At 51.6% G+C, this 27,752-nt stretch overlaps 3 protein-coding genes across 4 annotated transcripts; 1 reads left to right on the top strand and 2 right to left on the bottom strand.

Annotated features, from left to right (window-relative positions):
* Positions 1-631: 631 nt before the first annotated feature.
* MARCKSL1 (MARCKS like 1) lies at positions 632-2,183 on the top strand. The gene is made up of 2 exons (XM_083879424.1): positions 632-735; positions 1,299-2,183. Exons 1-2 carry the CDS (start codon positions 673-675, stop codon positions 1,866-1,868), a joined length of 633 nt encoding a protein of 210 aa, XP_083735550.1. The 5' UTR covers positions 632-672; the 3' UTR covers positions 1,869-2,183.
* A 235-nt stretch (positions 2,184-2,418) lies between these two features.
* HDAC1 (histone deacetylase 1) lies at positions 2,419-17,346 on the bottom strand. Its single transcript, XM_083879423.1, has 14 exons — positions 17,252-17,346; positions 13,883-13,995; positions 13,368-13,485; positions 11,873-11,947; positions 10,748-10,886; positions 9,880-10,021; positions 8,923-9,015; positions 8,528-8,636; positions 8,306-8,446; positions 8,020-8,128; positions 7,800-7,930; positions 6,946-7,092; positions 6,760-6,835; positions 2,419-6,489 (listed from the first exon to the last, which is right to left on the bottom strand). Exons 1-14 carry the CDS (start codon positions 17,298-17,300, stop codon positions 6,462-6,464), a joined length of 1,470 nt encoding a protein of 489 aa, XP_083735549.1. The 5' UTR covers positions 17,301-17,346; the 3' UTR covers positions 2,419-6,461.
* Positions 17,347-17,774: 428 nt separating this feature from the next.
* On the bottom strand, positions 17,775-27,588 carry LCK (LCK proto-oncogene, Src family tyrosine kinase). Of its 2 annotated transcripts, XM_083879703.1 has the most exons (13): positions 27,327-27,588; positions 23,409-23,515; positions 23,216-23,297; positions 23,041-23,131; positions 22,856-22,954; positions 22,630-22,733; positions 22,404-22,553; positions 21,546-21,698; positions 20,344-20,523; positions 19,833-19,909; positions 19,579-19,732; positions 19,105-19,236; positions 17,775-18,454 (listed from the first exon to the last, which is right to left on the bottom strand). In XM_083879703.1, the coding sequence occupies exons 2-13, from the start codon at positions 23,508-23,510 to the stop codon at positions 18,252-18,254; spliced, it is 1,527 nt and encodes a 508-aa protein (XP_083735829.1). In that variant the 5' UTR covers positions 23,511-23,515; positions 27,327-27,588; the 3' UTR covers positions 17,775-18,251. The 2 variants fall into 2 exon arrangements, with proteins under 2 accessions (XP_083735829.1, XP_083735828.1); XM_083879702.1 differs by having other exon boundaries at positions 23,041-23,297.
* Positions 27,589-27,752: the final 164 nt, after the last annotated feature.

Below are 27,752 nucleotides of genomic sequence, written 5' to 3'. Positions count from 1 at the left end.
CCTGTCCCCACAGCAGGACACCCCAGGGATGATGGGGCTGGGATGAGTAGGACCCTGGAATGAGCAAAACCCCAGGATGAGACAGCCTGGGGTGACAGGACCATGGGGTGACAGGACTGAGGCTGCCTGCACCAGGACAGCCCTGGGGGGCATGGGAAAGGCCCAAATGGCACCATGGGGTGACAGGGACGGGGTGAGCAGCACTCCAAGAGTGACAGGGCTGGGGGCACAGGCACTGCTGGGGTGTTAGTGATGGGGCCAGAGGCACCCAGGGGTGTTGAGGCTGGGAGGAGCAGCACCCCGAGGTGATGGCGTTGGAGGCAGGGACACCCCAAAACTGTCAGGGATGGAGTTAGCAGCACCCCAAGGTGATAGAGCTGCCGTGAAACCCCACCCAGAGAAGGAGGTTCCCCCACCATCTCCCCCCACCCAACCCCACCTCGGCAGCCCCGACCTTTGGCGGGCGCACAGGCGGGGAGGGGGCTCGGCAGCCACCAGAACCCCCCCGGTACCGGCGGGGCGGTGGCTACACCGTGGTCCCCCCGCCCCCGGGGCGGGCTCGCACCGTCCCGCCCCCGCCCCTCGCCTTATCAGCGGCCGGCGGGGGGCTCGCCCCACTCCCGCCCAGCGCAGCCGCCGCGGCGGGGCCGGCACCTCCCCAAGTGCCGCACCATGGGCAGCCAGGGCTCCAAGGCGGCGGGCGGAGACCCCGACACCGCCAAGGCCAACGGGCAGGTGGGTACCGGGGCGTACCGGCGGGGCATCGTGCGCCCCGCCAGGGGGGGCGGGAGCGCGGACAAAGGCGAGGTGGGGAGGGCGCGGTGATGGAGCCCAGGGGATCCTTCCTGCCCCGAGGGGATTCTCCTGCCTTGCCGGTACCGGGAGATGCGGCACCGCCCGCGCCGCGCCTCGGGCTTTCCACCTCGGCACCGGGCGGGTCCCGTCCGCCGCCGCGCCCCTGTACCGGGAGTGGAGCGCGGGCGCCTCCCGGTGGTAGCGAGCTGGCCCCCCCCCCCCCCCCACTGACCGTATCCCCCCGTGAGACCCCCACCCAGCCCCGCTGCACCCCCTTTTTGTGGCTCGGTACCCTCCGGTGCGCTCCCTGCCCTCGGGGGAAGCCCCGCTCTGTGCCCGGTGCTCCCCGTTCCCACTGGCTGCAAACCCCCCCTTCTCTCCGCCGTGGTGCCCCCCTCGATCCCCCCCGGTGCTCGGTGCCCCCCGTTTGGAGCCTTTTGTGGGGGATTTTTTTTAGGAGGGGGCGCGGGGTCCCGGCCGTGCCTAACGCGCTGTCCCCTCAGGAGAACGGCCATGTGATCTACAACGGGGACATGACGCCCAAAGCGGGGATCGAGGTGACCCCCCAGAACGGGAACGGCTCGGCGGAACCCCCCAAGGAGGAGAGCGAGGGCGAAGCGGGAGGCGCGGACACCATCGAGCCCGCCCCGGCCGCCACCAGCGACGGCGGCGACCCCAAACCCGAAGGAGCCCCTGCCCCTAAGGACGCCCCCAAGAAGAAGAAGAAGTTCTCGTTCAAGAAATCCTTCAAGCTGAGCGGAATCTCCTTCCGCAAGAACAAGAAGGAAGCTGGGGACTCCTCCGGCTCCTCGCCCACCGAGGAGCAGCAGGGCAAGAGCGCCGAGACCCCGCCGGGGGGGCTGCAGCCTTCGGCTCCCCCCGAGGAGGAGGAGCAGCAGAGCGGCCCCGGGGAGGGCGGCGAAGGGGCTGAGCCCAAGGATGGAGGAGAAGCCGCGGGGAGCCAGGAGGAGGAGAAGCAGCAGGGAGGGGAGAGCCACGGAGACACAGCCAAACCCGAGGAGCCCTCGAAAAGCGCGGGGTTGGAGCCCACAACGGAGCAGAAAGAAGAGTAAAAAACAAAACAAAAACGCTCGGGGCATCGTCCTCTCCTCACCGGGGACTTTCACGCCGCCCTCTGTCCCCTCCCTGCCCGGCCCGGATCTCCACGGACTCGCCCACACCGCCCCGGCCCCTCTAGGACTGACAGCACTCCCCGCACATCCCTCTCCTCCCTCCCCTGCAGTTTTTTTGTTTGATTGTTTGTTTGTTTGTTTGTTTGTTTGTTTTTCTCTCTCTCTTCTCCCCTCCTCGTTCCTGGTAGAAACGAAAAAAAAAAAACAAAAAAGACACAAAAAAAGCTGGTTTGGATTCTCATCACCACCGCCACTTGGAGTAGTTTGAGCTGAATTCCTTGGGAAAAATAACAAAACAACAAAAACAACAAAAAAAAAAAAAAAAAAAAAAAAAAAAAAAAAAAAAAAAAAAAACCTGGGGAGGAAGATTTGTCCTGGACACCACCGGAGTTTACAGTTTGTAAGAACCCGGATCCCAAATCCTGCTCTGGATCTCTCCAGCCTCCAGACTGTCCCCTCTCCTCCCGGTCCCACTGACTGTTCAATGGAATTTTTGATTTTTTTTTTTCTTTCTTTCTTCTCAGTTTACATTCCTGGTTCTGACTTTTCATTTCAAGTATTTTCGTGCTTTTTATATAGAAATCGATGGTTTAAAAAGCTAATCTGGTTAGTTTTTTATAATGTCTTCTATTGGCTTAAAACCATAAAGCTTGTAAGTCCGCTGTGTTTAATTCTGCTTTAAGGGATAACTTTTATGGTTGTGGGGTGGAGAGAGGGGGCCCGGCCAGCTGTATAATGTGAACTCAACATTGTTTCTTTTTTTTTTTTTTTCCTCTCTGTAAATAATTTTTTAATGGAAAAAAAAAACCACCACAAAAAACAAACAAAAAACCAACCAAAAAAACCCCACAAAAACCCCACTTGATTTGCAATTTTCTAACTTGTAAAAAAATCAAAACCAAAAAAGAAAAAAAAAAAAACCAAAACAACAACACATCCAAACCAAACAAAAGCTGTAATATTTGAAAGGAATAAATGGTGACCCCCTTTATGGGAGAGCTCGAGTCCTTCTTGTCCTCAATGCCAGCGGAGGGAGATGGCAGTTGCTTATTTAGCCCCAACAGCTGCTGCGTTTAATCAGCGCTCGCCGTTAATTGACTGGCAGCAGATGCAGAGCCCCGGCCACAAAGGACTTTCCCACCCCCAGCCCCCCAGCGCTGCTCAGCTGCCTGCTCCGGACCTGTTTTCTTCCCAGTCTCGGTTTTTTTCTTCATTGCGGAAAAACCCTCGGGATTTTACACAGGACGAGGAGAAATTCCCCCCCATTTGAAGCTTGGTTTCTTTTAATTTAAATCGGAGGTGGGGGGTGGTGTGTTGGTTTTTTTTTTGTTTTGTTTTGTTTTTTTGTGTTTTTTTGTTTTTTTTTTTTTTTTTTAAGCGGGATTAGCTCCTGTGGGCTGAAAGGAGCACAAAAGAGGCGAGGGCTGGGAGCGAAGATTTCCTGAACAAAGGGGGAAAAAAAAAAGAGGCGACAATGGAACCTCTATCCCTGCTCCTGTCACCTGCACTGGGCTCCGGGATGGTTTTTTTTCCCGAGGGAGGAGGAAGGAGCAGAACCCTGGAAGCTGCTCCTGTCACCGGGATCTCAGGGTGGTTTATCCCAAAGAAATCCCTGCAGCTCCTCCATTTCATGGCCTTGTGCTCCCATTTTCCCAGCACCTGCTCTCGCTGTGGTTTTGGCTGGAGAAGAGCAAAAAAAGAAATTAAAATAAAATATAAAATAACCCCACCCCACCCCCCAAACCATTGTTTGCCCCAACAAGGCGCCACCCTGGCGAGGGCAAGGCGCATCCTTGAGGTAGGTGGGTATATTCAAAAAATCCCAGGTTTTCTGCAAGGAAAACAAAACCAGGGATCTGCTTCCCAAAGGGATTCATTTCTTTGAGCAGAGGGGTGGGATAAATTTGGGGTTTTTTGACCCATTTTTGAAGGAAAAGTGGGATTTGGGAGCATCTGGTGGAGCTGCAGCCTGGCAGCCATTTTAGGACTCTTGGAAAAGGGAAGGGCTCATCAAAGGGGGAATTCAATAGTGATTCCATTCAAATTCCAGGGGTTTTGTTCAAAAAAAGGGGAGGATTTAATGGTTGGGAGGGAGGATGGAACTTCCCGGGGCTGTTCCAGCACCCCAAGTCCGCTGAGCTCACACAAATATGCTTTTTTTTGGCACCAAAAAGAGCAGATTTGGGGTTTTGTGGCCATTTCAGGTGTGAGCAACACTTAGCTCCACAGTGGAGCTCCTCCTAATTAAATTCAGGAGTTTTCATCCTCTTGGATTCTGGATGAAACCACTTCAGTTCAGCCCAAAGATGAATTCAGTCCATTCCTTCCCATCACTTTATTATTCCCAAACTGCTCCACTCCAACCACAAAAAGCAGCCAGGATCAGAGATGAGAACCCAGCTGGAATTTGGGAATAAAACCACCCCAGGTGAACAAACACCTCCTCCCCCCCCCCCAAATCCGTAAAACCCACCACGTTTTGATTTCTTTTTTTCAGACAGCGGGAGAATCTCAAGGCTGTTTTGTAAAAACACTTGGACAAAAATTAAAAGGAACTAAACAAACCCAAAAAAATTTACAAAGGAAATAACTATTTACAAAAGAGATTCAAGCAGTTTTTCAGGTGTATGATAAATAAATAAATGAAATGTTTTGGTGGATGGAATTAAATCAACATTCCTGAAATAAGAAGTGAATGAATGCCTTATTTTTCTTCCCAAACCCTAATTCCACCTCTATTTTTTTTTTTTTTTTGTTGGGATCTCCATTAGATCCAAGACCAATTCTGAAAATGAATTAATTGAGCAAAAAAAAAAAGCAGGCCAGGCTCACACCAACCATAGAAATGGAGCAGTTTTATTACAAAGGTTTTGAAAATTCAAAATAAACGCATCTTTAAAAAACCACAATAGATTTTCCCCTCCCAATCCCTCCCACCATTCCCCAGAGACACAAAGTTACACTGATCTCTTTTTGCTTCACATAAAAACACTGAAAATCAGAGTGAAAACCTCACTCGGAGCCCAAAAGAGACTAAAAAAAACCTCAACGGTGAGGGGAGAAAAAATAAAGGGGGGAGGGAACAAAGAGTTAAAAAAATAAACCTTTTGAAAAAGAACCTGTGTGAAAGTTTTAGCAGCATTATTGGAGTTGAAATCCTCAGCAAGTGCTCCTGTGGGAGGGTGCAGAGCCTCTGGAATTCCAGAGGGATCCCCCTGAGAAAGGAGAGCAGCCAGTGGGAAATGCCTGAAAAAAATTTTAAAATTTAAAAAAAAATCCGAATTTCTCCCCCTCCTCAAAAAAGTTGCCTTTTTTTTTTCCCTCTCTCCAAAAAAGCTCAGCTGTATAAAAGGAGAGGCAAAAAAGGTCACAAAAAGAGATCTGGGGGTGAGGATGTGTAGGAGGAGGGAGAGGAGCTGGAAAAACGCTCAGAGCCCCATCTGCTGTTCCCTCAGGAAGGCAACAGGATAAAAAGGTTGGGATTTACTGGCCTCAGGAGGGAAATTTAACTGGAAAACTTCACTTAAAAATAAGGGAAAATTTGTTTTTTTAGGGACACACATCGAGAAAAGCTGTCAGCCAGGCTCTGGGCTGGCTTTGAGGGGATTTTTTTCAGCAGAAAAGTGAAGCCAAAGGGGAGGAATTCTCTCCCCACCCAGAGAGGGGCATTAAAAAATCAGGTAAAAAATCCAATCCCTGCCCTCCCTCGAGGTGCATCAAATGCTGCCACACTCCCTGGATCCAGGAGATCCTGGAAAACTGAACCACCACCCCTAAGGGTGATTTTAATTTTACATTTTCCAGATCTGGGCTCTGGGGCTGATTCATTAAAAAAAAAAAAAAAAATTAAGGAAAAAAAAAAGGATTTTCCAGGTGTTTTTTTTTTTTTCAGCTGCTTCATCTCTTTCCGCAAGTTTGCTGCAGGGAGGAGCCAACTCTACTCAAGAACTGCACAATTTTGACCCTGAGAAGTGGCACCAGCTTGCAGGTTTTTGTTGGTTTTGTTTTTGTTTTGTCGTGGTGCAGTTCAGCTGAAGACCACAAAGGTCTGTCCCAGGCCTCATTTGGGAATTCTCCCTTTAAAAACCAACACCCCAAAAAAAAAAAAAAAAAAAAAAAAAAAAAAAAAAAAAATTCAAGGAAAACCAAGAATTGATGGCCATCTTTCTACTTAACCTGAAAAGCAGACACTACTTCTACTTAAATTATTCTTTTCCAAGGTTATTTCATAGGAGAGAGCCAAGGGGAGGAAGTGATTTTTTTGTGTGTTTTTGTTTTTAAAGCCACACCAAGGAGGGGCAGTGGAAGGCAAAGAATGAAATTCCCCCCAGGTCACCAAGCCTGGGCTGCTCAGCAGAATCCTCCCCTGCCTGCTCCCAGTGGAGTGCAGCAAGGAATAATTTACAGTTCTCCAGTCATTTATACAATTATATAGAAATATATACAGAAAAACATATATAAAATAGAAATCCTGTGGGGAGGAGGCAACCCAGGAGCTAAACCTACGACAACACCAGGCCAGCTGCAGCCAACTCAGGTGGATTTTGTCTCTTCCTTCACCCTGAGGAAGCAAAAAAAAAAAAAAAAAAAAAACGATTTGGCTAAAATCAAGGATTTGGGTTTGGATCTAACAGCAAGGCTTAAAAACGTTGCTTATCTGGTTCATTTTCAGCTAAAGTTTAATATATTGTTGAAGGAAAGAGCAGTGGTTTTATTTTTCAGCCCTCTCAAAACCTGTAAGCTTCTTCCAATGAGGAACCTGTGAAAAACCCACCCAAACTATCACATCAGCCCCTCAACCCCCTCCCAAACCTTCCTGAGCCAGGCTTACCCTTTGGGTTGTTCTGCTGCTGCTGTTGCTGCTGCTGCTGCTTTTTCCTCTTTTGCTTTATCCTCTTCCTTCTCATCTGGGGGGAAAAAAATTTAAAAAAAAAAAAAAATTGAAAGACGCAGAGCAATGCAGGAGGATAGGAGAATTCCAGGCAGAATTCCAGGAAGTTCCAGCCCTGCTGCTTACCTTTCTTCTCCTCTTCCTCCTTCTCCTCCTCTGCTTTCACACGTTTGGCTTTCTTGAAGTTGGCGACATTTTTGCGTCCACCCTCACCCTCATCCTCGGAGTCAGAGAATTCCTCATCACAGGAGATCCTCTTGTTGGAATTTCGGACTGAGAAGGGAGAGGACAGAGCTTGGCTGAGCAGATTTTCCAACTCAGGAGGCTCCCAGCATTAAATCTCTGAGTGGAACTCACATAAAGCAGGATTAGGCCATGATAAAACCACTTTTTTTTTTTTGGTACCTGCCGCATCTTTGAACTCATCCCTTCCCAACTGCTCCAAGATCATCACATGGACAGCTTGGATTAGACACAGGGGGATGTCTAGACCTGACAGCAGGTTTAGAACCAGCCTCCCAGCGCCAAATCTGTCTGCCAGATCCCAAAGGCCAAGCTGGATAGAAAACTCAGTTTTCCACTGGTGGGATCACACCCAGGATTCTGTCCCAGCACTCAGCAACTGTTGGAATTCTCCCTTTAAAATCGAAAGTTTTTCCCATTATGGAAAACAGCTCGCAGGAGGGATCCTGCAGTGCTTTGTCCTGCAAAAATCCAGCAGGGAGGTGGGAATGGATTCAAATCAGAGAGAAAATCTGAGACAGAGCCTGAGGTGAAGCTCCAGCCCCTCCCTGGAATTTTTGGGGGCTCCACAAAGTTCCAGCCCAAGGGTTTGACTCTGGATGTCCCCACAAACCTAAATGCTGGAGTCAGAACTAGATCTAAACCAAACATCCTCCTCATGAAGAGCTCATGGATCCTGCTCAGCTTTGGGCTTTTCCCAGCAGAATCCCCAGCACGGTTCAATTCCCAGCACCTACTGGAAATGCGTTTTTCAGGATCATCCTCCTCATCATCCCCACTGTCCTCCTGGACAGCATCCTCAGGGATTGGCTGCATCTGGACCCCAGGAGCATGAGGGAGCATCCGCAGGTTCTCAAAGAGTCGCTGCCTAGAGCCAGCGAGGGAAGGACACTTTGTTACCAGGGGTCACCCAAGGCCACCAGTCCCCATGGTGAAGGTCATTCCTTCAACACTCACTTGATTTTCTCCAGGTATTCATTGGTGTTCTGGTTGGTCATGTTGGAGGGGCTGATGTGGAGCTTGAAGTCTGGTCCAAAGTACTCAAAGTAGTCGTTGTATGGAAGTTCTGGAGGGATAATTAATGATAATTAAGACCAAATTATCAGCAGGAGAGCTCCAGCACTTAATGCATCCACAAGGGATCATGCAGAGGTAACAGAAGCCCAGCAGCACCATTTCCCCGAGCTCTCAGGGGATGATCACTGATGCTAAATCCTGTTTCAGGGCTCCAGGGGGGAATTACCATTGGGAATCTCAGTGTCCAAAGCCACAGCAGTCTCGTAGGTCCAGCACCGGGCCACGTTACGGATCGTGTACCCCCCTCCTCCAAGCATCAGCATGGGCAGGTTAAAGCTCTTCACAAACTCCACGCACTTGGCATGGCCTGCAGGGCCAAAAAAGAGTCACACTCATGGCATAAATTCCATGGAATGTCCTGCTGTGCCTGTGGCAGCCCAGCCCCTACCTTTGATGGTGAGGTTGAAGCAGCCCAGCCTGTCCCCAGACAGGGAATCGGAGCCGCACTGCAGGACAACGGCGCTGGGCTGGAACGTCTCCATCACTTTGGAGATCACCTAAACAACAAAAGGCCTTGTCACCCCCTGCCCATAGGCCACTGTCACAGCAGCACAGTGACAGCCAGGCACATGAAGCCACCCCCGGTGCTCCCACAGCTGCCCTGTCAACACTGGGGCTCTCACGCCCAGCAGGTCTCGCACAGACCCTAATTGTTCGGGGGTGGAACAGAGCTCTTGGTGAGTGCTGGCACAGAAAAAAACCTCAATAAAACCCCTCAAAGAACATCCTCGAGGACGAAGTGGGACCCACAGAGGATCCCTCAGCAGGGGAGGCTTCACTTACAGGCTTGAAAATAGCTTCGTAGGACTCATCATCAATGCCATCCCGCAGCGGGTAATTGACAGCGTAATATTTCCCTTTGCCTGCCCCGATGTCCTGTGGGGGAAAGAGGAGCCCAGAGCTCACCAGAAATCCAAATTCTCCTCCCAAACTGGGAAAGGCAGCTTGGCGTCCAGTGTAATCCAAGCCAGAGCAAATATTTAATGATATTAATATTATTAATTATTAATGATTTATTGCAGAGATGCACAGCAGTGATGTGGGCTGGCCAGACTGGTCATTGAATCTACTTAGTCACTTAAAAATAAAATATTCTACTCTGAAATAATACATATTAAACATTTCTTTTATCACTCTCACACCCAAATTGTTTATTAAGAATTGTTGTTTCATTTAAGGTGCAGCACCAAGCTTTTGGCAGGGCTGAAAAAAATACAAATCCCAAGTGAAAGATGATTTAGATCCAAAAAACCCCCCCACAGTTCCTATAAAAATAAGTATAGGGTTACTTATTTTTATGTAATAAATGTAATTTATTTATTACATTTATTTATTAATTACATTTATCTATTTTATGTAATAAATGTACTTTTTATGTAATAAAATGTAATTTTTACATTTTATTCCACCCCTTCCACCCCTGAGAACAGAAGTTCTGGCAATGTCACCAGGTGACACCTGGAGTGACCCAGAACTGAGGAAATGCCAATAAAAATCCACTCCATCTGAAACCTTCACCCAAAGAGTTTGTGTCACCAAGCTGGGTCTGCAAGGTGACCAAAATGTCATTTTCTTTGTGAGCACAACCCCACCAGAGAGAATGAAAGGAAATATTTGGCGTTAATAAATCATCAGGGACATGCACATCTCTACCCTCAGAAAATTGATGTCACACTGAGCAGGAACAGCCAGGAAATCTGGAAATAACCCCAAATTTCCTGGGAATTTTGTGGCTCTCACCCTCAGGTCCCCAGTTCCTGGGAAATACTCTCCATATTTGTGGAAGGACACGGTCATGACTCGGTCTGTGGTGTAAAAAGCCTCCTCCACCCCATCCCCGTGGTGGATGTCGATGTCAATGTACAGCACCCGCTGGTGGTATCTGGGAAAAAAATCAGAATATTGCATTTATTCCAAGGAAAAACTGCCTCCAGAGCAGAGGGGACTGGGAAGAGAGCATGGAATTCAGGCCAGGATTTACAGGGGAAGGAGCTGCAGAGAAGGGACAGATAATAAGTGACTTTCGCTGCTGAGTTTGTTTCAGATTCAGCTCAGTTTGGTCAGATTCAGCCAATAAAGTGCATTTTTATGCACATTTTTATGCCCAAGCCTCCCCCAGTGAGGTTTGCCTGGAGCCAGGAGCTGTCACACAGCCACAGGTGGGTGGCAGAGAGGAGGGACAAAGAGCAGCAAGGAAAAAAAAAAAAAGTAACATCCAAAAAGCTCCAAAAATTCTCTGCCTCCTGCTGGACAAATCCATGTTGGGAGAGAGCCCAAAAAATCAGGGCATTAAAATATAAAATAAATAAAAATAAATAAAATAAAATATCCCCAAAAAATAGGCAACAGCATAAAATAAACTAAAATATCCCAAAAAATAGAGAATAAAATAAATATCCCTCCAAAATAGGGAACAGAATAGGAAATAAAATAAAATAAAATATCCCCCTAAAATTAAGGAATAAGATAAAATAAAGTATGCCCCAAAAATAGGGAATAAAATAAAATAAAACAAAATAAAATAAAATAATCCCAAAACAACGAGGGAATAAAATAAAACCACTGAGAAAAAGCAGTGAGGAGGAGAGGCCAGTGGTGCTGCCCATACTTGAGGAGTTCCAGGATGGCCAGCACGATGTCGTTGACGTAGCAGAACCCAGAAGCTTCTGACTTCTTGGCATGGTGGAGACCTCCTGCCCAGTTCACTGCAATGTCTGTCTGCTGCTTGTTTAGCTTCACAGCACTGGCTGGGGAAGGAGAGCACAGAGGGTTTAAATCAGGAGTGAAAACCTCTCTGATAGAGCCTGAGGTGAAGTTCCAGGCCCTCCCTGGAGTTTTTGGGGGCTTCACAAAGCTCCAGCTCAAGGGTTTGGTTCTAGGTGTCCCCAAAAAGCAAATGGGAATTGCTTCTCATCCCTTCCCACTTTTGCCTCAGAGCACAAAAATCACAAAGCAGTCCCCAGCACCCAGCTGAGCTCACAATGGAGAAAATCTGGATTTTTCAGAGCCCTGAACATCAAATCAAGGTTTTATTTGAGATATATTCAGGTCATCGAGTGAAAATGCATCCAGGCAAGGGGAGTTCTCCTCCCCCAGCCCCTTCCATCAACTTTCTGCACGTTCTGGAATCTCCCAGGATCCCAATAAATTATAAATCCTGTGGAATTCTCCAGCCCTGAGAGCAGAGAGAGCACAGAGCTGCTTCAAAAACTGCTGCACTCAGTGCTGGGGTGCTGCTGGCACAGGAAATACAGACTGGAGGTGTCATTGTGGCAGCAGCAGCCACAAAGCTCTCAGGCTGTGCTTTCCTGTGAATTGTGAGAAAAATAAAAAACAATTTCAATGTTCCAGCTCTCAAACCTTTCAGTTTCTGCTTTGCCTCATGTCCAGAGTTGGTGGCTTTTTAAAAGCAGCAGTTAAGTCACCTCTGGTTTTTCCTTTGCAGGTTGTGAGACTTTTACAAATTTTACTTGAATGTAAAATTCAGGTTGATTTTTTTTTAATTCAGATTGATGTTTTATATATTGTTTATTATTATTATTATTATATTTTATTTAGTTATTGGTTTTAACTCTGTCACTGGTGATGTTCCAGAGCCATTCACACCTTCACTGAGGTGACCCAAATAGAAAAGGATTCAACAGGCAAAGCTTGGAGAAATCTGGATTTAATTATTAAACCAGCAATAAATTCACAGAACACAATAAAAACCACACAGGATTTGCGATCTTACCAACAGAGCCTCCAGCAGAGAGCTGACAGAATTCAAAGAGCCCATCAAACACAGGGCAGTCCTCCCCAACATTAACTGGAAGAGAATGGAAAAGAACCATTAAAATAAAAGCAGAAATAAAACCCAAATCTTACACCACCACCTGGATTTGGAAAGGGGCTAAAAGTGTTGAAATGCTGTGATCAGACAATAAAATGGCAATGTGTGGCTGACATTTTGCAAAAGCCTTTAGCTTCAAATCACACAGTTTTGGGTCCTCAGCACAACTGGAATCATTTTTTACTGTAATTAATTCCACTAATAAAAACTAGTTGCTCATTACAAGAAATTAAACTCCAGGCCCTTTGATTTACTCTACCCAAGCCTGGCATGCAAAAAATGGAATGAAGAGACTGCTCATTGCCTTTCCAGCAGGTTTTGTTGAAGAAAAGCTCTGTCTTCTGCATGTTGAATTTTCATTTTTTTTGGCTTTTTCAGGCATAAAACACAGTGCAGAAAACACCAGAGAGAGCCGAGTGTTCATGAGCTGTGGCTGCTCCAGGGGTAAACAGGTCAGTTTGGGTAAAAAATGCACTTTTCCTAGATGTCATTTGGTGGATTAAAGAGTATCATGGACTGAGGGGAGGTTTTCAGTGTGTATTAATCATGAACCTTGTGCAGAAAGATCTGTCCCCTTCAGCTCACAGGGGGTTTCCAAGAGGAAAATGTTGTTTAAACGAAGCTTGAGCTTTTCCCACTGGTTGCCTGGACTTGTTAGAAATCTACTTTGCCAAAAAAAAAATCAGTTCAGAGTGGCTGAGACCCAAATCCAAGGCTTTTTGTACCATTAAAGAGCTTTTCCATGGATTGGAAAGGTTGGAAAAAGACATCAGCTCACAATTAACCTATAAAATCATCAGGTATTGATGATTTTACAGGTTAATTGATTTTATAATTTTATATATTTTATAAGTTAATCTCAAACCTGCCCCATTTCCAAGTTGCCACTGCCCTGAAAATCCTTTAGATTTGGGGTGGAATTGAGGAGTTGGGTTTTTATTTGGGGTAGAATTGAGGAGTTGGGGTTTTTTAATTTGCTGGTTTTAAATGCCCAAACTCTTCTGGTTGAAGATGAGCATTAACACAAATCCCACACAGACCAGAAATGGAGTAGTTCTGTCATCTCCAAGCCAGGAAGGGAATTTAGACAACAAAAAAAACCCACCCCAAAATACAACCAGGCCAAAGGATTTCCCTCAGCTCCTTTAGCTTCAGAGAGGGACCTGGATTTTAAAATGCTTTATTCACCAGGGAAAAAAACCCAAAAACCCCTCAAAAGCAAAGTCAGGAAGATGACAATTAATAGAAGTTTGGAATAAATTTCTGGAGCTGGGCTGGGATGAAAAGCAAAGTCAGGGGATTTCCAACTGAAAGAAGTTTGGGATAAACTCCTGGAGATTCCCAGATTTTCAGATTTCAGCATCACTCAGAGATTTTCAGCTGCAGCATCACTCACATCTTTGCATCTGTTTGCTGTACTCAGACATGTTGTCAGGGCGGATGGACCTCAGGAATTTGATGTAATCATCGCTGTGGTACTTGGTCATCTCCTCTGCATTAGCCTTGTGAGGACGCTGCAAGGACACCAACACAGCAAGGATTGCTCTGGGATTCATCTCCCCTCCCTAATTCTCATCTCCAGTCCCGGATTTCACCCCCAGGAGCTGTGGAAACTATCAAACCAGCAGTGTTAAATACTAAAAACTGAATCTGAAAGGCGAGGATGGTGCTGCTGGTGAGTGTTACATATACAGATGTGGAAATATATTTAATTTCAAAGATAAAAACCAGTTTTGCAGTCTCCAAAGCCCCTCTGAAGCACAGAACCCCTCACTTCAACACTGAGAAGAAACCAGAATTATATCAACACAACTGATTGGGGTTTATGCCTTTCCTCTCAGAGAAAAGCTCCACAATTAAAAGCCTGAAACATGAATTATAACATCTATAAATGAGCAGCCCCACACTCACATATATCTCCATCTTCCTGTAGAGCCCATAGTTAAGCAGCAGGTTGTGGGTCATGCGGATCCTGTGGGGTTTCATGGGATGTCCTTGGCCATAATAATAATTCCCAACATCCCCTGGAAGCAGAAAACGAGTTTCTCATGAATCCCTGCAGAGGGAATCCCAGCCCAGCTCCTCTGGGATTGATTTCTCCACCAGCAGTGGGAGGTGAAAAGTGCCAGCACTTTTTCCCAGCACAGGGATATCCATGGATTCAAAGAAGACAGAAGTGTGGGAGTTGAGGCAGGGAATTTGGAATGGCACCAGTGGAAGTGTCCCTGCCCTTGGGAAGGGGCTGGAAATGGATCACTGGGGCTGGGATTGAATCATTGGGGCTGGGATTGGATCACGGGGCTGGAAATGAATCAGCTGGGATCAGATCATTTGGGCTGGAATTGGATTATTGATTGGGGCTGGATCAGATCATTGGGATTGGATCATTGGGGCTGGGATTTGGTCATTGGGATTGGATCACAGGGACTGGAATTGGGTCATTTGAGCTAGATCATCTTCCAACGCAAAGCACCCCATGGTTCTGTCAGCACAGAGGAAGAATCTCTAGGGCTTTTTGGGCCAGAGGAGCTCAGGAGAGTGCCAGGAATGTGTCGCAGGTTCCAGGGAGTGATGGGAGCAGGATCCCCAGGGGCCACAGGAGTTAATCCTGGCTCAGACAGTGACTCAGCCCAGGAACACCCAGCCTCTGCCTCACTTTCCTCCCGTTTACCCAAGGGAAACGGGATCCAGGGAACTCTGAACTCAGCAAACACCACCCAGCTCTGCTTTTACAGCTCCACACTTGTTCTCACCACTTTTTTATTCCTTGAAATCCTCCTGAGGACTCCCAGGCCTTTCCAGCCACCCCTCAGGAATTATTTCATGGGACCAGGGGGAACAAAGTCACTCCTCCCCAGGTGGATTTTCTCCTCCAAACTGAGCTCACACTTCACTGCTCACTGGGGTTTTCACTCCACCTCCTTTCCCAGGGGGAACTCATTTCCCTGAAATTTACAGGAATTTCACTTTCAGATTTGTGCCTGCTGCCCTGATTTGGCTGCAGGGAGCTGAAACCTCTCCCAAGCCTCATTTTCCAGACCAAAACCAGACCAAGTTGTTCCTGGGGTTGAACAACTCCTGATCCTTTTGGGAAGCAGGAGATCCAATCCGGTCTGGCCGGTGACTCAGATGGGAGAATTAATATTTCATCTCCACCTCCAGCAGAAGCAGTTTTTTTCTTCCTGAGCACATGGATCTACTTTCAGGCAGGAAAAGGAGATGCCAGAGGTGCAAATCCCACATCCAGGCAAGTCTGCTGCTGGAATTTACCTGTCTGTGGAGCTCTGGGGGAATGTTCTTTCAGGAAATGGATTTTTTTTCAGGTCAATTTTTTTTTTTTTCACTGAAAATAATTCCATTTCCTGAAATTTTAGAAATCCATTCTGCTGTTTTCCTGAGGCAACCAACCTGACAGATTTTAGGGATGTATTTTACTGTCTAAATCAAGATTTGGGGAACTTGGAAGTGATATTTGAGACTCTGCCTAGAAAATACAAGCACAGAACTCCGTGAAGCTTTTTAAAAAATCACCTTCAGCTGTCCAGGAGAATGGCCTGGGCCAACCCTGAGCTCCTGTTCCCTGTGCTGAGCATATCCCAAGCCCTGTGGATCCCATGGATGAGCTCAGCTGCTCCTGGGCATCAGAGCAGATTAAGGAGCGCGAACTTAGCAGGCTCTGCTGGGGTTAAACAAATCCCTCCACGGGGAGCTTCGAAGGAAGAAATTCCATCCAAATCTTTCCACAGCCCCTCAGGGTTCCAAAAAGACCCTTTGGATACCATCCTCACGAAATTCAGGGAATTCCCAAGTCAGGTTGGGCTGCTTCAACCTCCCAGCATGGAAAATAAAAAGGCTGGAATAAACAAATTATTTATTTCCTCTCAGTGAAAGCAGCTTTTTTACCCCTTCAGCTGTGGATGTTCGAGAGCTGCTCAGAAAAGAACAGTGAGGAAAAAAAATAAATTTAAAAAAAGGCACTAAAACCTTACCACAGAGTATGAAACCCAAATTCTGTGAAATTCCTGTGCAGCAAAAAGACCTGCAGGGCAGCAGCATTTCAAACAAAACAACTGCTTATTTCATATTTCAGATATAATTTAGTGCCTTTAGAAATTATAACCCAGCAGGGCTGAAAACCTCATATTTGAGGAAAAAAACCTTCACATTTTTAGAGGGAACAAAACCCCTCAGCACACGATTTGGAAGAGCCTCCAGCACTGGGAACATCCTTTGAGAGGGGAAAAAGTAGCAAGAACTAGTTTTTATTGGATTTCAGGCTACAAAACCGTGGTGGAACAGAGAATTGCACAACACCTCTCACACAAGGTGAGCAGAGAGCCTGTAAAAAATGAGCCAGGGCACCAAGTCAGCCCTTTAAAGAGAAAGGGAGAGGGCCAGGAGTGGGATTTCTCCCCCACAGGACACCCAGTGAGGGATTTGGGATTTGTCCCTTCCCTCCTGTACAGAGAAGCAGCCCCAGAGGCAGAACCAAAAGGAGCCACTCCACAAATCCACAATCCAGAGCCAGAAGTGAAGGATGCTGCTGGACAGGAGCTCCGTGCAAACAGCCACGCAGCCACCCTGGCTCCCGGAGCCTTTTTGTTCCCTCCTGACACCAAAACGCTATCCCGGGAGTGACTCTTCCTCCTCAGAGACCCAGCACCTCCTCCAGCGCTCCCCCAAAATCCTTCTCCTCTCAGCATTCCGAGCCTCTCCTGGCGTAGTACCCCTCTCAGCACCCCGGACCCTTCCCAGGCTTTCCCATCTCCCAAATACTCAGATTTCCAAATTCCCCTCCCATTTCACCCCCCTGATCCTCCCCCACTCTTCCCATTCTCCTCTCCAGTGCTCCCCTCATCCCTGCCATACCCCCCATGTACTTCCTATGCCCCTCAACCCCATTAAAAACCCCACATAATCCTTGACCCCCAGGTCCTGATTGCCCCTGTCCATCAGTGCCCCCAGTGATCCCCCACAACATTTAACCCGCCCCACTTCCCTGCCCTCCAATGATCCCCCATTCCCAACCTCTCATCCCATCCCCAGCACCCCCATCCTCCCTCAGTGACCCCCACAGACAACCCCACTCGCCTCCCCAGTGACCGCCATGACCCCCTCAGTGACCCCTCACCTCCGCCCCCCGTAATCTCCATTTCCTCCCCCTTCTCCTCTCGCCTCTCAACCCCGCCTCCTCCGTCCCCGATGCCCCCCTCAGCCCCCCACTCCCTCCCACCCCAGGACGGCTCCCCCGCGCCCCGGCGGGTGCCCGCAACTCCTCACCATCGTAGTAGTAGCAGACTTTGCGCTTCGTCCCCTGCGTCAGCGCCATTTTCCTGCCTCCCCTCACAGCGCCCGACCCGCCGCCGCGCCGCGCAACCAACCCTGCCCGCCCCGGGCCCGCAGCCCCTCCTCCCGCCCCGTTCCGCCCAATCGCAGCTCTCTGTTACGCCCCCTCCCGCCTACTGACCAATCGCAAGCCGCAGCGGCACCTAGCAGGTTAGGCTGAGCGCCGGGGCGCTTGGGCTGTACCACTGCGGCGGCGGACGGGGGAGAGGTGGTTGTACCATCGCTGGTGGGGGGGGGAAAGCAAAGGAGAGGGTCCAGGTGGGCGGAGAGGAACCATTCCCTGAGGGGAGGGGGGCAGGTAGGGCCGAACCATCCCAGAGGAGGGTGGGGATCCCCATGGCAGGGCTGACCCCATTTGGGTGGGCCAGAGAAGGGCCAGGGGGGTTTCACAGGGCTGGGGTGGGGTCAGGGGGGTCCCAGGGGCTCCCTGGGGTGGGTTGAGGCGAGCGGGGTCCATCTCCCGTGGGGTAGCACCCAGTGGGGTCCACCCGCCGTGGGCATCAGCTCGTACACCCCATGCCATGGCTGCCTGCCCCTGCGAGGCCCCCGCAGCTGAAAAGGTCTTTATTTCCCCCGAAATTATTATGGGAGGGGTCCAGCAAACACCGTGAGGGGAGAAGGAGCATCCCCCGTCCGAGGGGTGCAATGGCCAGCGCTGCTGGGAGGGCTACTGCCATCACCGGGGCGTGAAGGGGTGAGGGCAGCTCCTGTGGGGCTGGAGCCCGGATCAGCAGGGTGGGCACTCTCTGAAGCTCCCTGTGCCATCCCCCACTTTTGGGGGTCCGCTTTGGTTGTCCATCCCTTTCAGGAGGAAATCTACTGCTTCCGAGCTCTGGAGGGCTTAAAATCTTCCCTAAGAGTTGCAGGCAGAGTTTTATGGAGTCTGTGGGGACGTGGGGCACCCCCAGCACCCCAAACCGGGGCTGTGGGGCCCTCAGGGCTGCTGCTGGTACTGGCCCTCAGTGGCAGTGAAGAAATCCTCGAGGACGCTCTTCATGAACTCGAAGGTGGGGCGTTCCTCGGGGTTCTCCTTCCAGCACTGCCTCATCAGCTCGTACAGCTCTACAGGGCAGTTATCTGGCTGTGGCATCCGGTAACCCCGCTCTAGGTTCTGGATCACCTCTGGGTTGGTCATCCCTGCAGGGCAACACGTGTGGGGCTCGGTTTGGGTCACCCCCGTGGTGTGGGTGGCACCCTGGGGTTGGTCACGCCTGCCAGGACCCAGTTTGGGTCACCCCCATGTCACAGGTGCCACCCTGGGGTTGGTCATTCCTGCCAGGACAGTGCACAGGACTCAATTTGGGTCACCCCCAGGTTTTAGGGACCAGCCTAGGGTTGGTCATTCCTGCCAGGACAATGCCCAGGACCCAGTTTGGGTCATCACCATGTCACAGGTGCCATCCTGGAGTTGCTCATTCCTACCAGGACAATGCAGAGGACTCAATTTGTGTCATCCCCACCTCACAGGGCTTGAGCTTCTCTGCCAGGACCATGCCCAGGACTCAGTTTGGGTCTCAGGGACCACCCCAGGCTTAGCGCTTCCCACCAGGACAATGCCCAGGACCCAGTTTGGGTCTCCCCACCCTCCCAAACCCCACGGTGGGGAACTTTCCATCCCCTTGCACCCCTCCCCGGGTGGCTTTGGGGACCGTGCTCGATGAAGGCAGGCCGGGCTGGATGTCGAGAGAGAGGGCAGGGAGCCAGGCTGGCAGCAGTGTGCGTGCGGCACTGCATGCACACACACACTCGTGGGCGTGCCAGCCCCGCAGCTGCACGAAAATCCTGACCTGGATACGGGATCCGGCCGTAGGTGACTATCTCGGTGAGCAGGATCCCGAAGGACCACACGTCCGACTTGATGGTGAATGTCCCGTAGTTGATGGCCTCGGGTGCTGTCCATTTAATGGGGAATTTCGCCCCTGGAAAGCGGCGGGAGAGGAGGGGATAAAGCGCCCTGGCTGAGCTGGGAATCAGCCCGCTGGGTTGAATCCGATGTGACAACCCCCAGCCGGGCTCTGTCACTGCCTGGGGACCGGCTGAGGTTGGTGGCTGAGCCCCTTGACCCTCCGGTAACCACCCAAAGCAGGAGCCCCTCATCCCCCTCGGGCTGAGAGATGGAAAAGGGGGGGGGGGGGGGGTGGGAAGAAATCCTTGCACGCCCTGCTCCACTCTCCTGCAGCTCCCCAGAGGTCCAGGCTGGCTGCGGGTCGCTTTCCCGATGTCCCCAAGCTCTGTGGCCCGCGGGGCTGGGCGGGGCTCACCCTCCCGAGCCGTGTACTCGTTGTCTTCGATGAGCCGGGCCAGCCCAAAATCGGCGATTTTGCAGCACAAAGTATCCGAGACGAGGATGTTGGCGGCCCTCAGGTCCCTGTGGATGTAATTCTTGGCCTCGATGAAGGCCATGCCTTCAGCAATCTGTAATTTGTAACAATTAATGAGCAATTGTTAATGAGCAGCTCCAGCCCGGCAGGGTTCTCCCAGTTCCATCCCCATTTTCTCTTCTCTCCCCCCTCACCTGTGCTGCCATGTCCAGCAGTTTGTTGGTGCTGAGCTTGACTCCTTCCGAAGTTTTGAGGAAGTCCACGAGGCTGCCTGTGATGAAAGCAGCAGTTCTCAGCTCCTGGGGGCCCTGGGGAGGTCACAAGGGCACTGTCCCCCCAAAAAAACCTCTCTGGGAATGTGAGCAGGAGAACACAGACAATCCTTTTTCCCCAAGCTGGAGGTGGGAGAGAACAAAGGTGAGGCATCCCCAGGGCTGGAGGCAAAGGAATCTCTAAAATTAACAAATTTCCATGTTTCTTATGGAAATCATTCAGTTTTTACTGGTTTTGGAGCCTGCACTGAGAGGTGCTGGAGGAGGCATTTAATGAATGACCAGCACAGAGCTTTGGGCCGATTTAGGTGGGGATTTTTCACAGCTTGAACTTTATCCTGAAGACCTTTTCCAACCTTAAAAATCCCAGAGCTCTGTGGTCACACATCCCCGTGGATGTGGCAGCACCTGGAGCCGTCTGGAGTGGGCTCACCCTTCTCCATGAACTCGGTGATGATGTAGATGGGCTCCTTGGTGACCACGGCATAGAGCCGCACCAGCCGAGGGTGCTGCAGCTTCTTCATCAGGTTGGCCTCGGCCAGGAAGGCGCTGGGGGACATGCTGCCAGCCTTCAGGCTCTTCACTGCCACCTTGGTGTGCCCGTTGTAGAAGCCTTTTGGGGGGAAAAAACAGGGAAAAATGGGATCTGGACATTGGGAAGGTGATAACAGCGATGCCAGTTGAGGAGGGGCAGCTCCACAGAGCATCCCAAAATAAGGAGATGTTAGAAGATCCAAAAGTTGGGTGGGAGGTGGAAAGGTTGGCTGAGGATGGAGTTTCATGTCCCAAAATGCTGTTGTGGTGTGGCTGAAGGGGTTTTGGGGTGGTCACAGTTCAGTGAGGTTGTGGCCAGGTTCACACCCAGCGGCAAGCACCAATGTTTCTGTGTGTGGTTTTCAGCCCCCATGAGGAAAAGAGGGGTGTGGAGAGCTGGGTTTGGAGTGGGAGACAGGGTTGAAGGACTGGGCAGTGCTGGGAGCACAAGGGGGGAATGGACGGGACCTGTGGGAGTAGGAGCAGAGACCTCAGAGGGCTGTGGGGCAGGATGGAGGGCAGTGGGGAGGAATGGAGGGAATCGGGAGAGGGATTGAGGGAAGGGGTGGAGGGAATCAGGGGAGGGATGGAGGGGAACAGAGGGCCATGGAGGGAAGGGATGGAGGGGAACAGAGGGGGATGGAGGGAAGGGATGGAGGGAAGGGATGGAGGGAATCAGGGGAGGGAAGGGATGTAGAGAAGCCAAGAGGCTTGGAGGGATGGAGAGAAGCAGGCTCGGATGGAGGGAAGCAGAGGGATGGAGGGAAGCAGGGCAGCCCCAGTGGCTTCCCCACCACGGCACTCAGGGAGCAGGAGGGGTTTTTGTGGCTGGATCTGCTCCAAGCCCTCCCAACTGCTCCAGCATTTCAGCCACAAGGGACACTCCCAAGTGGGGACAAAGCCAGCAGCTCTGTGATCCCACATGTCCCCCCTGTGTCCACCAACAGAGCAGGGATGGGAGAAAAGGGAAGTCTGGGATGGCTTCTCCCTTCTTCCAAGACCCTCAAAGCCACAGTGCCACACCTTGGGTTGTGCTGGCTGCTCCGTGTGAGATCCCAGCTGGATCCTTCACACTGGTGCCCCAGTTTCACCCTGACTCACCCATCCAGACCTCTCCGAACTGCCCCGCTCCCAGCTTCTCCACCAGCTTCAGCGACTCCCGTGGCACCTCCCACTCGTCCTGCCACCACGGCTTCTGCGGCTTCTGCGTCTGGCACGGCTTGCCCAGGCGGCAGCACAGCCCATCAGAGCTGCCTGGGCCAGGGGAGGCACAGCTGGGCCAGGGCAGGGCACCAGCCAGGGCTTGGGCACAGGGAGCAGTGGATCCTGCTCATCCCATCCCATCCCATCCCTGTCCCATCCTATTCCATTCCCATCCCCATCCTCATCTTATTCCATCCCCATTCCATCCTGTCCCATCCTATCCTATCCTGTCCCATCCTATTCCATTCCCATCCTGTCCTACCCCATCCAATTCTCTCCTATTCCCATTTCATTTTGTCCCATATTGTCCTGTCCCTATCCCATCCCATCCAGTCATGTCCCATCCCAGTCTGCCTCATTCCTATGCCATCCTATCCTATCTGGTCCCATCCTATCTGTCCCATCCCATTCCATCCCTTTCCCATCCTATCCAGTCTCATCCCGTCTAATTCTGTCCCATTCCCGTTCCAACTTGTCCCATAACACCCTGCCCCATTCCATCCCTTGTCCCATCCCACAACTTTCCTGTCCCATCCTATCCCATCCCATCCTGTCTGGTGCCATCCCCTCTGCCCCATCCCATTCCCATCCTGTACCATCCCCTCTTATTCTCTCCTATTCCCATTTCAGCTTGTCCCGTCCCATCCCGTCCCATCCCCTTCTCTCCTGTTCCATCCCATTCCCTCCCCATTCCACCGCCTTCCTATCCCATCCCCATCCCACTTCATCCCGCCCCATTCCCCTCCCATCCCGCACGTGTATAGTGCTGCACCAGCTCCCTGAGGCTGCCGAAGGGCGCTCGGGGGGAGATGTAGAAGCCGCCGCTGTCCAGGTTCCGGATCTTGTAGTGCTTCACCGTCTCTCCCTGGCTCTCGTCCAGGTCCCGCACGGACAGCGAGTACGAGCCTGGGGACAGGGACACCCGTCGGACCCCAGACCCTTCCCGTGCCCCTCCCAGAGCTCGAGGGGGCCGCGGCGGCACCTTTGGAGGTCTCGCTCTCCCGGATGAGGAAGGAGCCGTGGGTGTTTCCCGAGGCCAGGAGCTGCCGCTCGGCGTCCTTGCGGCTGATGTTCCTGAAGAACCACCTGGGGACAGAGATAGGGCTTTAGGGCTGAGGGGACGTGGCCATCGGGGTTTTGTGGGATGCTCCAGGCTCCTTCCCGGAGCTCAGATCCCACCGGGATACAGCTGCTCTCTCCCTACTCACGGCTCGGGCTCCAGGCTGTTCACCAAAGCCACGAAGTTGTGCGGGATCAGCCCCTCCTGGCCCGTGGTGAGCGACTGCGCCTTCCACCACTCCCCGTTCCTGCAGAGGGGACACAGGCCGGTGAGACCTGCCCTGAGCCCGCCCGGACCCCCGGGGGCGCTGGGACACCGCTGGCATTCGCTCACTCTTCCAGGACACGCAGCTTCTCCCCCTTCCTCAGCCCCAGGTCCCCGTCGTGCTTGGGCTCATAGTTGTACAGGGCCACCACCAGCTTGTCTGAGGGGACAAACAGAGGGACAGGGGTGGCAGTGACCAGTTTGGGGGTGTCACAGCCACCCCACAGCCACAGCCGTGCCTCACCTTGCATGGGGGAGCAGGGAGGTGACGAGGACTCGTAGGTCACCAGAGGGTCTCGGACCTCGGAGCCATTGCGGATCAGCCCCTGCCAGGGGACAGGGACCCCGTGAGCCCTCAGGGTGAGGGATTTGGCCACCCCTGCGGGCATCTGGGGATGTTTGGCCACTGGGGTTGGGCTCTGCCAGCCCCTCCTCACCTGGCGTTTGCTGTCGGGCTCAATGGGATAGTTGCAGTGCTCGCAGATGTCGATGTTCTCGATCCAGTCCTCGTCATAGTCCGAGCTGCAGCAGCAGCCCATGGTGGCTGTGGGGACAGAGGGGACACAGGGAGCGTTGGCACCCCCATGCCTGCCTCTGCTCCTGCTCCAGTGCATCCCCATCCCTGCATGCATGCATGCATGTATTCATTCATTCATTCATCCATCCATCCATCCACCTTCCCACCCCAGCTCCTCAGCTGAGCTGGGGACATTCCCTGACTCTATGTCACCAGCCCTTATTTCCTCCTAATTTATCCTGCCTTCATTAATTAAAACCACTGAAGGCAATTAGTGCCCAGCCTGAGGCTCCTTTGCGTCCTGTGCCAGCTCCTCCCCACCATGCAGCTCTGGGGCTGATCCCTCTGCTCTCCCTGCACATAACAACCTCATCATTAATATCTCATTAACAATTAATACACTCCTGCAGCTCGGCTTTAAAGAGGTTTGGCTGGGCAAGCACCTCCTCCATCCTAAAAGCAGCTCCTGGGCTCCCAGCTGGCTGTGGGCACTTCCTTTTCCGACAAATTCCCATCCTCTCCCCATCCTCAGCCCCATTCCTGCTCGATCAGGGACACTCCTGGAACCAAAAAACCCCACCAACCCCCCCCTCCTCCCCCCCCCCAAAAACAAAAACAAAAACAAAAACAAAAAAAAAAAAAAAAAAAAAACCAGCCCGAAAACCCCCAAACCCTGGAACACCCAGGACCTCTGATGCCTTCAGTTTTATCTTTGATGTGTTTCAGGTTCTGTGGTGCCCAGGGGTGCAGTTCTGAGCTCACAGTCAGTGTCACTCAGCTCTGCACACAGCAGGGACACAAAATAAATCCTTTTCCTGCTGCACACCAAGGACAACAGGGACAAGTTTTCAGGCCCAAAAGCACAAGGGAGAAAACAAGAAGGATGGGACTTCCTAACCTGGAGCTGGAATTGGACAATTAAACCCCAATGTGCAAATGGACCAAAACTTATAAAAGTGTGAGACCTCGTGACCATTTGTCCATTTTGTGACCATTTTGGGTCCACCGTGGGTGCAGCCCTGGCCAGGCTCTTGTCCTGCCCAAGCCTAAAGGCCTTTTAATAAATATCTACTTTATTCTCCAGCTCTGTCCAGTCTCTCCTCCAGCTCAGCCTTCCCAAAGCATCAGCCTCAATACTCAGCCATGGTGACACCCATGTCCCTGTCACTGCAGTGCCACCAGAGCGTGGGCACCTCTGCCAGCAGCTCTGTGTGGGCTCTGCAAAACCACCCGGGCCCCTTTGGCCTTCCCAAAAATGCTGAGTGTGGCACAAACCCGGGAGCAGAGCGGGGGCCCCCCGGAAAAAGCTCTTCCTCAGAATCCCCCACGCCCACGAGGGATTTGTCCCTTCCTTGTACAGAAAACCCATCACAATATGGGGGAAAAATTTACCAGCACAAATGGGGAGTAAAATTTTTAACTGGAGCCATTTGTTATATTTGATGTCTATAATTATATGTCTGAGTTATGTTTTAATACTCTGTTAATATTAAGATTGATTTCTGAATGGTTTAGTTGAAGTTTAGGCTAAGGATTGCTGAGTTAAATTATGAATTTTTAAAATTTTTTAAAGTTTTGTTAAATTTGAGCCCTGTCAAGCTTAGGTTAATTTTAAATTATCGTGAGTTTAAGTCCTCTAAAATTTATGCTGGGGTTTACCTCCAGCCCCTCTCTGCCAGGCTCTTTAGGGGCCTAGTTGAGGTTTCCTCAGGGGTTTTGTCACCCTGAGCCAGCCCAGGTGTGTCTGCCACCTCTGAAGTAGCAACACCTGCCAAGGTCCCCATCCCTACCAGTGCCAGCTGGGCTGGGAGAGGCTTTGTGGGACCCTGGCATCGATTTTTTCTTTATTTTCCTGTCTGGAAGCTTTGGTTTTCATCAGCACGCTCAAAAATCCACTTTTTCCCACAGTGACAAGGAGAGCACAGCAGTGGGGGCTTCGTTTGGGGCTTGCAGGGGCTCCCTGAGGAGGGTTTGGGGTGCCCAGGGAGGGTTTGGGGGTCACCAGGAAGGGTTTTGGGCTCCCTAAGGAAGGTTTGGGGGTCCCTGAGGAGGTTTTGGGATCCCCAAGGAGGTTTTGGGGGTCCCCAGGGAGGGTTTGGGGTCCCTAAGGAGGAACTGGGAGTTCCTAAGGAGAGTTTAGGGTGCCCAGGGAGGGTTTGGGGTCACCAGGGAGGGTTTGGGGCTCCCTAAGGAAGGTTTGAGGTCCCTAAAGAGGGTTTAAGGGTCCCTAAGTAGGGTTTGGGATCCCCAGGAACTGCTGCTTGGAACACAGGGACTGTCCCCACAGTGGCCAGAGGAGTAGGTGAGGGGCGATTTTGGTGAGGAGAACACCCAGGAGTGAGGTCTCCATACCCTGGAACACTGCTCTGGGGACTCAAAACCCACCCCAGTGCCTCCAGCTCCTGGGGACACCCATTTGGGGACACATTTTGGCACCCAGACAAGGGGTTTGGCCACACTGCAGGCAGGCTGACAGTTTTCAAACAGATTTTCTTTTGCTGACTCTTTCCTTATAATCCCCACCAAGACTTCCTACATCTCAGCTGGCAGCCAGAAGAGTAAAAAAAAAATAAAATCTAAAATTCATCAACATTTTGAGGGCCTTTCTGAGCATAACCCAGCTTTTATGAACAAGAGCAAAGTGCTCACATTTCTCAGCCAGAGCAAAGGGACAGCTGAGAAATCCCAAATCCATCCCTCAGACCCCATAGAGGAGCTGTCCAGATCTCCTCAAACACTCCCAGCACAGCCAAGCAGTGCCTGGAGCTGTTTTTTCCTCCCAGGCTGAGCAGGGAGGTGCTGCTATTGTGCTTTTTTTTTTTTTTTTTTTTTTTTCCCCTTTTCTTACAGCCCCAAGCCACAGCGTAATTTCCACCGAGCAGCAGCCGTTTTCACCTGCCCCAGGGCCACGACAGATGAAAAAAAAAAAAAAAAAAAAAAAGAAACACAAAACCAAAAAGGGTGTTTGAAGTTTTTTTTTTTTTTTTTTTTTGGTGGCTGCATCTGTGCAACCGAATTTCTTTGCGTAAAGGGAGGGGTGTGGAGGTGCCCCCTGAGCGTGTTCAGGTGTGCACGGGTGTCCTCACCAGGTGTGGCCCCTTTTCCCTGTTGGTTTGTTGGTTTGTTTTGTTTTGGATTTTTTTCTGTGGATTTGGAACCCCTGGCTACCTGTCCTGTGCTGTCCCACGTGGGCCTGGCTGGGTCCTGGTGGTTTGTCACCAGTGTGGGAGGGCGTGAGGAGCTCTGAAATCTGGGCTGACCCCTCAGGGTCACCTGGGTGTCCCTGAGACAGCTGTGAGCCAGCTGTGAGCCCTCTGCACGGACACCGAGCGCTGGCAGTGACATCAAGGACCGTGTCCCCAAGGCTGCCACTACAGCAGGGAGGGGTTTGCACTGAGCCAGCACCAAAAAACGAGAATTTCTGAGTTCCTGAATCCCCCAAACTGGGCACCAACCCTGAGGACCCACACCAAACCTCTGCTTGTCCCTCAGGCACAGCCCTAGGGACAAAACTCCTGCTTTGTCCTGGGGACAAAACTCCTGCCTCGCCCTGGAAATGCGGGTTTGGGGACAGCCCTGTCAGCCCACGGGCGCTGCCACCCCTGGCAGGACCCCGAGGCGGGCAGGGGACATGGTGACAGCGCCTTTTCCTCCACCTGGGAGCCCCCAGAGGGACGGGGAGCCCCATCCCAACGGGGGCTCCAGCGCTCTCATCTCCCCCAAAACTGAGCCCGCACCCCCATTCCCATCCCTGCAAGGAGAGCTCACTCCACTCCAACCCTACAGCTGCTCCCCAGATCCCACCCGGACCCTCAGACCCCTCTCCCCCGGCTCTCACCTGGTGGCAGCGAGGTGGGGACCGGCCGCTCTCAGTGTCCCATGTCCCGCCGGGGCCGTGCCCGTCACGTCCTCCCCATCGAGACCCTGTGGGGTTCGGAGAGGAGCCCCCCAAACCCGGGGTGGGCTTTGTGGGGTGCAGAGAGGAGCTCCCCGAGAGCAGGGATGAGGAGAGGAGCCCCCCGAGCCCGGGTGGGATTTTTTTTGGGGTGCCCAGAGGAGCCCCTCGTGCCCGGCCGCGCCGCCGCCGCCCCGCTCCTGCTCTCCCCGCCTTGCCCCGGCTTCCTGCCTCATGAGCAAACTCAAGAGGAGCCGGTTCTCTCAGCTCGCTCCCGACCGCAAGAGCGAGTGACAAACCCTCGGTGGCTTCCTGCCCCGGCCCCCGGCGAGGGTGGGTGAGGAGACGCTAAGACCCTCAAGTCAGGGC

This window comes from Zosterops lateralis (genome assembly GCF_965231275.1).
Source record: "Zosterops lateralis genome assembly, chromosome: 28".
Classification (NCBI taxonomy): domain Eukaryota; kingdom Metazoa; phylum Chordata; class Aves; order Passeriformes; family Zosteropidae; genus Zosterops; species Zosterops lateralis.
This window is presented reverse-complemented; position numbering and strand designations above follow the sequence as displayed.

What these genes read in the sequence shown, in the direction of transcription:
- LCK (XM_083879702.1), bottom strand. Translation starts at nt 23,510, where the DNA reads ATGGGCTGCTGCTGCAGCTCGGACTATGACGAGGACTGGATCGAGAAC. An exon ending in GGAGAGCGAGACCTCCAAAG is followed by an intron (nt 22,554 to 22,629) that starts GTGCCGCCGCGG and finishes CCCTGTCCCCAG; the next exon opens with GCTCGTACTCGCTGTCCGTG. An exon ending in CGAGTACACGGCTCGGGAGG is followed by an intron (nt 19,237 to 19,578) that starts GTGAGCCCCGCC and finishes GCCGCTTTCCAG; the next exon opens with GGGCGAAATTCCCCATTAAA.
- MARCKSL1 (XM_083879424.1), top strand. Translation starts at nt 673, where the DNA reads ATGGGCAGCCAGGGCTCCAAGGCGGCGGGCGGAGACCCCGACACCGCC. An exon ending in CCGCCAAGGCCAACGGGCAG is followed by an intron (nt 736 to 1,298) that starts GTGGGTACCGGG and finishes CTGTCCCCTCAG; the next exon opens with GAGAACGGCCATGTGATCTA.
- HDAC1 (XM_083879423.1), bottom strand. Translation starts at nt 17,300, where the DNA reads ATGGCGCTGACGCAGGGGACGAAGCGCAAAGTCTGCTACTACTACGAT. An exon ending in CTCTGCTGGAGGCTCTGTTG is followed by an intron (nt 10,887 to 11,872) that starts GTAAGATCGCAA and finishes CTCCTTCCCCAG; the next exon opens with CCAGTGCTGTGAAGCTAAAC. An exon ending in GCAGCAGAACAACCCAAAGG is followed by an intron (nt 6,490 to 6,759) that starts GTAAGCCTGGCT and finishes TTGCTTCCTCAG; the next exon opens with GGTGAAGGAAGAGACAAAAT.